This window comes from Anneissia japonica, unplaced genomic scaffold (assembly GCF_011630105.1).
Source record: "Anneissia japonica isolate Jap-2015-1 unplaced genomic scaffold, ASM1163010v1 scaffold1812_len1207588_cov181, whole genome shotgun sequence".
NCBI lineage: Eukaryota > Metazoa > Echinodermata > Crinoidea > Comatulida > Comatulidae > Anneissia > Anneissia japonica.
Window position 1 is genome coordinate 918,430 of NW_022726379.1, and position 8,704 is coordinate 927,133.

At 31.9% G+C, this 8,704-nt stretch overlaps 1 protein-coding gene across 4 annotated transcripts in view; it reads left to right on the forward strand.

The window, feature by feature from the left end:
- Nucleotides 1–6,832, forward strand: part of LOC117113141 (VPS9 domain-containing protein 1-like) — a 42,670-nt gene extending 35,838 nt beyond the window's left edge. For all 4 annotated transcript variants that reach the window (XM_033256392.1, XM_033256393.1, XM_033256391.1 and 1 more), the window contains exons 13-15: nt 1,879–1,963; nt 5,347–5,451; nt 6,483–6,832. In XM_033256392.1, coding sequence (XP_033112283.1) covers nt 1,879–1,963; nt 5,347–5,451; nt 6,483–6,567 — 275 coding nt within the window. In that variant the 3' untranslated portion in view covers nt 6,568–6,832. The remainder of the gene's footprint in view (nt 1–1,878; nt 1,964–5,346; nt 5,452–6,482) is intronic.
- Nucleotides 6,833–8,704: the final 1,872 nt, after the last annotated feature.

Here is an 8,704-nt window from a genome sequence, read left to right on the forward strand (position 1 = left end):
CAAGAACAAAATGAATTTTATCATCAATATCAGATTCTGAGAAAGTGTTCCAAGTTGCAGTCTCATTGCAAAGTTCCAGGTCTTGTTTTAAAATAGCTAATTCTGCCTCTCTGATTATATCAAATGATTTACAGTTAAATAAAAAATGACGAATATCTGTACATAATCCTCCAACCAGTTAAATTTGGAAAGAATTATATTTTGTCTGGTCTTGCATCAGTGATAATGCATATTATAAACAGTTCATTATAAATTAATTGTGAATCATTGCTATGACAGGCTAAACCTAGATTTTCACATGAATTTGAGACATACGGTAATTATGCACAACAGCTTATTAAAATATATAAATGTTGGTAGTATTAATTTACTGTTATATTATTACTGTTAATGCTGTATATTTTTTTATTTGTATGATTTTAGAAATGAAATATTATAAGCCAAACTATTTACCATGTTAGGTTGCTTTTTGATAATGAATTAGATTTTGACATAATATATTTTAAGAATGATTGATTGTGAAAAATGTTATGTTGAGCTTCTGTAATTTTAAAGAGAGTGTTATTAGTTTGATTGACAACTTACATTATCATCAATAACACCTCTATTCTTGCTGTGATACTTATGACCAGTGGCCCCGGGAGGCCAGGGAAACTGGAGCAAATGCCCCGGGGCAGGGGCCCGGGATAACTAGGTAAAAAATAATGAAATAAAATAAATGAATAAAAATCATTTAACGTATACATTCATCCAGTATCATTCATATGTTTTTCTCACGAGAATTTTAAATAAATAATTCTTTTTCATTAATAATTTCATGACTTCTACTACTCTAGAGCTTATGTTTACAATGTATCAAATAGTAAATTCTTTATGTTATTAATTAATAACTATCAAATGCTTGGACCTTGAACTTCTTCAATATATATACAAGTTAGAAAATACGAATAGACCTGATAGAGATTCGATTGTCAAATAAATACTGAATTAATTTATTAAACCAGTGGCGGATTAATGGGAGCACGGCCCCCACCCACTAATTTTTTTTTTTAATTTAACAAAAATTGAGAAAAAAAGAAAATTTTATATATATATGGTTATGATGTGATGTCATTATGAAAATATTTAGCATGTCATATTTTTGTCAAATAAAATTTGATAAAATGTATTTGTAATAAAGCTAAATTTAGATTGAATGTACACAATTGATACCGTATGTATTCTTCAGTAAAGTGTTTGCAAATGTGCTGAATTCCTTTGAGGATATTGCTTAAACTACCATATCACTGAAGTGCTAATGGTACGTTCATCATCAACAACATAATCTTCCCAAGGCGAACATATCAAAGCTTTGTTTCGGGGTTTTAAACACTTGCTTGCCTCATGTTCATGTTTTGACTACTTGTAATAGGCCTGCTGTATGCCCAATGTGTTTAATGAAATGAACTTTATGATACATACAATTCTGGCTACTATCTTTTTTTGTAATTTTTTTTTTTCTGTGGTTTTCTTCAATGTATTTATATTAATTATAACCATGCTAATAGCAATAAATTGCCATTTAAGGATGAATGTTAAAAAATATACTGCAGATATTAAAAAAAACTCACAAACACTAAAAATTAAAATGTATAAATAAAACTACCCCAGACACAACTTGCATACTACTTAAAAAATTAGAGTGGGACAACTACTAAAAATATATCAATTGCTATGATTAGAAATAAAGAGATACTGTACGAAGACATTAAAAGAAAAAACCTTGTTTTCTAACACAACCAAAGGGGACATCAAATATATTCATTATCAACACTGTGGGAAATAAAATGTGAATGAAGGAATTTACAGGATGTAAAATTATTGTACTTCTATTTTCAGTTCGTACATCCAGAAACATTGTTCGCTGTGTAGAGGAGCATTATGATAGCATTGGGAAACCAGGCTACAGGATAGGAAATGCCATGTAAGTAGTACTTCTACCACAAATACAAACTACAGCAATCACTCAGTGGCGGCGCCAGCTGGGGGACGAGGTGCTTAAGTCCCCCTACCGGACAGGTCAACCTCTTCTGTCGAACAGAGCTTGTTGGGCAGTCAGACCATAAAACATATAAAAAATAGGCCCACACCAAGCCAACACATATCTGTCACAGTCTGAGAGTGCCATTTCCGGCCATCCAGAGGTTGCTATTCTTAAAAAAAATCTCATTTGGGAGAGGGAACCCCCTTTCAACCCCTTTCCCCAGCTTGGGCCTACAAGCTCAAGTCCCCCCTGTTGGACAGCTTAGCCCACCCAGAAAATATATCTAGAGCCGCCACTACAGTCACTCATAGAGTGTCCACTACCACACTGTATTTGCCCCGATATCATCATCATAATTTAATGTTAATTGTACCGTATGTATTCTTAAGCCTTCTGGTCTCCAATAGAGCCAAAATAAACTTCATGGGGTCATGAGGTTAATAGTTAACGAAGGTGCTGATTATGAGGGATGTCTACATCCCCAAAAGGTACCTGAGATTCCAGTACAGTGGCCAGTGGCAACAGAGTGAATTACAGTCAAGGCAGTTTGGTATGAATTAAACACGACGATGAGCAGCTCTACCAAGAGATGGATACGTGCGCCTAATAAGATGACATTATTATTATTATTATTATTATTACGACCCCAAGTTTCACCTTTCAACCTAACAGAATATTTTTTTTTAATTGAATGATGGAGAATATTTTACTAGTACAGTATAATGCAAATAATCTAGATTTTTTAAGTTTATTTTTATGTTCCCAAAATCGTACTTTGTACTGAAATTTAGTTTTGTAAATACAAAATGAAATATATTAGTATAAGTATGGGTCAATGCAAATGATAAATTTTAAAAGATATAAATGTCAAACATATAGAAGAGAAATCTGACCAATAATAAAAACAATATATTTTCTTTTGAAAAAATTCCTTGTAAACAGCACTTTATTTTAATGGGCCTATTTTCCAAAATTTTTTATGATTAGTTTGATATACAGTACAAGGGAAAACCTGCTGGGAAAAAACAAACAACAAAAGTGCAAAATAGGAGTTAGTTTGGGTCGAGTTTACTTGAGGAAAGATCAGGGGCGGACTTAGAGTGGGGCTGGGCCAGCCCCGGCCCCTCTCCCTGCCTTTTTGGAAAGAAAAAATAAGAAAGAAATGAAGAAAAAAATTGATCACCGAAAATGCCTCAGATTTATTTTCAGGCGCCTAGGAAACAAATATTTCGCGGTGGAATGCCCCTGGACCCCCTATGGTGGTGTTATTTTGATTGGCCCCACTTTCAGACATCTCTGGATCCGCCCCTGAGGATCACGAGGTTCGGGGAATAATATTCAATGGAAAAATTGTATGGAAAATTACATTCTAGAAAATGTATTCAAACATTCAAAAGATGAGCTTAATGAAAGCAAGGTGTTTATTATTACACACCTTTGTAGTGTCATTATTATTGATCGCCCAATGCCCAGGATTCATAATCTTACAGAGGCTTTGTTTATATATTTTTTGCATTGTGAAATGTTTATGTCATTTTTATAACATTAATTCTGCTGTACAATGTGGCCAAAACAAGCCAAACCAGTCACTCCTCGTAAATCATGTTTAATGGCCAAAGCATGTTGGAATATCAAAATGTTCATAATCTTTTTGCTAAAAACTGACTTACTACATCATGCTATGTAGTTATTTTCCCCATATTCAATAATAAAACAAAACGTTTCAACGATTTGGTGATGGTCTGTACATGAGAAATCGCTGAAATCATAAACTTTGTAAGATGATTTCAACAGCTGTACGTTTAAACTTTATAGCAAATTGTCGGATTTAAATTATTTTTTTATAACTTTTACTGTTTAATCCTGTATTAATAAATAATATAAAAAGTTATTTTTTGTGAGGAGTGACTTGTTTGGCTTTTCTTTGCCACAACATATGCAGACATATAATAATAGATAGAGCTGTGTTAGTCTGGTGAACTACAAGCACTGGTAGCACTTTAATACCCCATTCAGACTAGCATCGCATTGCAATCGGTTGTAGCAATTGCGACACCCAATCGCACCCAATCGCAAAGTAAAATCGTGTGTGAAAGCTCACCAATAGTAGTCGATATGTAATCGATATTGTTACCCGTTGCGATTGGGTGCTACAATCTTTATTACTCCCGATTACCACGGAATCTGATCACAACGAATTCCACAGGCACTGTTTGGCTGAGGTCAGGCAACATAGCCTAGACACCGGAGGCCTAGGCCCTAGAATGTAAAGTGTGTTTGTGTTCGTCTGAATGCGTTCGTTGATTGCGATCGGGAGTAATCAGTTTTGGATTACCACCGATTACATCGCAACCGATCGCAAGAGAGTGTAGTCTGAATAGGGTATTAGACTAACTTCAATTATTTATTACACAAGCTTTTGCCACCAGTCTATGCTGGCTTCATCAAGTGTACAGTATGGCGAAAAAAAATCTTTCCAAGTATTTGAATATTTGTTTGCTGTTTTAATATGAAGTCACACTACAGTATATACTTGGATTTGAATGTCAAATCCTTTTCCCAATAGAAATGAAGTAAAGCCAATTTAAAAAGATTCAAGAATTGAGCAAACAACCTATAAATGCTGGTCATTATTTTCTCAAGTCAATGTGGTCATTTCCCTATTATTACATCCTGGGTATGCATTAATCATCTAGAAGTTTTTAATTGGTAGTTTCTATGTTCTATTTTTATTATTATTTTTTTTCAACACCATAGTCAGGACCCTAAAGCTAATCTAACATATTGTTCAAATGAATAAATATTTAAAAGTATAATAAATTATATGTGATGTTAGGGGGAAGTATCACTGGCAATAACCTAAGTGGCCATGGCCAGACTTTGCTCAGAATCCCCGGAACGGAAACTGACAATTTAGGGGTATTGAAGGCTTATTTAATCAATTTTAAAGTCTACTAATATGTCAAAAATACATATTTCTAATTCTTCTCAGTGATTAATGTTTTTTCCCCAACAGGGGCCAGCTCCCTAACAGAGGGCCCTGGAAGAAAATCTTCTGTTATTTCTTCAGTATCAGAACATTAAATTCAAACTCTAAAAGCACTACTGTAGTTTTTCTTTCCAGAAACCTAGTACAAATGACACATCATTGTAAAGCCTTTAGGATTATCAGTCTTGTAGACATTAAAATACTCATGGGGTAGGCCTACATTAAGCCTGTGATTTACGGCCTTTCTTAGTCTCACTACATTTCCTTTCACAGTCTCGCTGCCTCCATGTAAAATGAGCTATTTTCAAGTTAAATAAAATGTTATTAATTTCAGTGGTTGTGATGATTTTCTACCAATACTAAGTTATATTGTGGTCAAGACAGCTAGCCCTCAGATAGTATCAGAGTGCTCTGCGATGGAGGAGTTCATTCATGAAGGGTAAGATTTATATATTTATTTACTTTATTATTTATTAAAATATGGTATTATAATATTTTCTTTACAACAGTAAATATATCATTATTATTATTTTCCTAACATAGAATAAACTCCAAATAATGAGAAATCATAATTCTTAATTTACCAAAATCCAAATATTTAAATAGGGAGGCCACATTAAATTCAAACTCTAAAAGCACTACTGTAGTTTTTCTTTCCAGAAACCTAGTACAAATGACACATCATTGTAAAGCCTTTAAAGGATTATCAGTCTTGTAGACATTAAAATACTCATGGGGTAAGCCTACATTAAGCCTGTGATTTACGGCCTTTCTTAGTCTCACTACATTTATTTACTTTATTATTTATTAAAATATGGTATTATAATATTTTCTTTACAACAGTAAATATATAATTATTATTATTTTCCTAACATAGAATAAACTCCAAATAATGAGAAATCATAATTCTTAATTTACCAAAATCCAAATATTTAAATAGGGATGCCACTATTCTGAACATTTCAACCCTTTGATTTCATTCATTTGATATCTCCAACAAGTGCAAATAAATGAATATAACACACAAAATTTAAAAAAAAACAGTTTGAAAATATTAGGCATAAAGTCCCTGCAAATTTGACTTACTTACAGAGGGATCCCATGGTCTCCTTCACTGGATCATCTTCATCGACCCAGTAAATATTGAAATTTTTTTGGCCTGTCTATTTGGAGTTTTGTTGATTCAGTGATATTCAAACATAATCAGCGCAGCTGCTGAGTTTTAGGTTTTACCTTTTTTCATATTTTGTTTTTCAACACAAAACATTTTGTTTAATTAAATTATGTGATATTATGACAAGTGATTTTAATGTTACTTTTAAGAAGTTGTAAATAGCAAAATTATGTTACATTCATTGTTAATATTTATGAATAATTAAAACGATAAAAATGATGAGAGAACTCAGCTCTTTGAAATTTATAACCTTTACTTTAATTTGTTTTGTATTATCTGTTATTTTCTTTCTTCAGGTATTTGTTTGGAGAAGAAGGGTACTGCTTAACAAGTTTACAAACTGCATTAGGCTATGTGCTACGATCGCTGGTCACCATGTAACATGTACCAAATCCATCGAGGATAATATGAAGGTGACAATAGCATGGAGAGGTTTTAAATTACCTGATGCACTGTAGTGTCACACTGGTAAATTAATTAAATTCTAAATGAATTTACGATACTACTGGTCTTTCTCATTACAATGCAAAGCCTAGAAGAATTCAGGTGTAACACAGGTTTGCACTGAAGGTTTTTCCCATTCATGCTTGACCAAAAGAAATGCAGGATGATCTTGAGTAACACCCATTTACACTGACAGATGTTGCATAACAAAGACCTCCGGTTGGCGGTGACAGTGTAACCCCTTAATTTGGTTTGGGTGCTAGCTTAGTAAAACCATGTATTATTATTTTGATATACACTGGCCTCTGACATATTTTGCTGGAATTTTATATGACCTTTGCTGTTTCAATAAAATTGAAAACAAAACTTAGGTCCAAGTTATATATATATTTCCATATTGTCCACATTTTCAATTTTATTTCTAGAGATGGGAATTATTAATATGAATTTAATTAATTGTTTTAAGATTAAAGCATTAATTTTTTGCTTGATGAAAATGAATTTGGTTCTTGTTAATTAGATTAAACATCATTTTTTTCAAATACTGTATATACTATTGTGAACTTTATTCTGTTATTAATTTATTTGGTTGCAGAATATAATTGAAATTTGTGTTTATGAAAGTGTTTCTTATAGTACACTTCTAAAATTAGTAAAATAAACTATTTTTTTAATAAAATAAAAGAGCCTACATGAGTACAAAGTATAAAAACAACAAACCATATAATTTTCCTTTTTTTATGTTATTTTGACAATACATACAAAAACACCAATTATATTTATCCAGCATTATTTATTTATTTATTTTTTTTTATTTATTGGCTGTCACTTGCAAGCAAGTGGTAAAGAAAATTTAAAAACAAACAATCAGACTAGACAGGCTATCACAATCTTTTTTAGAAAGTTAAAAAAATTAATTAGTAATTATTTGAAAAGAGTAGAGATATATATTATATTTTAATAGAGTAGAATAAATATATAAGACCTTCTTAATATATTGATAGTGAATGTTCTCCAAATTCAATGGAATAATTATGATGTAATAAGAGTGTAATTCATACCTGTCAACCTTTAGAGATTTCAAAGAGTAAGATCGGGCGACACATAATTAGTGCCGAAGGCACGAACAATGGCTGCAGGCCAGGAGCCGCCAAGGGCCCCCGGTAAGGGTCCAGCGGTCGAAGGCCCCTGGAGGCTTTGCTTAAATTGCATATCTAATCGATATTAGTGAGTTTATACTGATCTCAGATACAGTAGTTATTGAAAGATAGTTTAAGATAATGAAAGGCCTCTTCCCTTTTTATGAAAATTCATTACAAATTGAAAAGAAACAAAATTTACTCATATTTTAGGATAAGCGTAAGTTTTGCTGGTGTTTGCATAAGACCGTAAGATTTGATTGGAATGCCTAAGACTTATGGCGAGTGCGTACAGGTTGACAGGTCTGGTAATGATTTTAAATCTTAAACCTTGTCCAGTCTTATCAAATTTTATGACAAAAACATGACCATATATAGGCACATTATGAGTATATATGGGAATACAACAAATTTGATAGTGTGTACATTTCAGTTGCTTACTTTGTATGAACATAAATTCAATCAAATAATTTCATGAATATTTACCATTCTTGCAAAGACCCTTTAAAGATGTATGTGTAAAAAAAAAATCTCAACAAATTATTTTTAAATTAACTTGCTAATTCCAGTCACTTGAAGTTGTTGCTATAATATTTTATCATTATCCAGTGTAAAAGTTTGATTTCTATACTCAATAATTTGTATTACTGCAAAATAAGCAAGTTAATTTCAACGTTATAATATCAATTTTTTTTTTAGCATTTTCAGGGGATAATACATTTTTAAATGTATCAGTAATCAATTTTTAATTTTTTTATAGTAAACTCAATATTTTAAATGAGAAATTAAATGTTATGATTGAGTTCTGTGCAAATATAAATAAAAGTCAATTAAAATACTATTTTATTCTATCAAATAAAGGTAATTTCCTAATCCAGATGGATCAGTGTTTCTGTCCTTTTTGTTTCTGTCATCCTTCTGTTTTTCACTTTGTT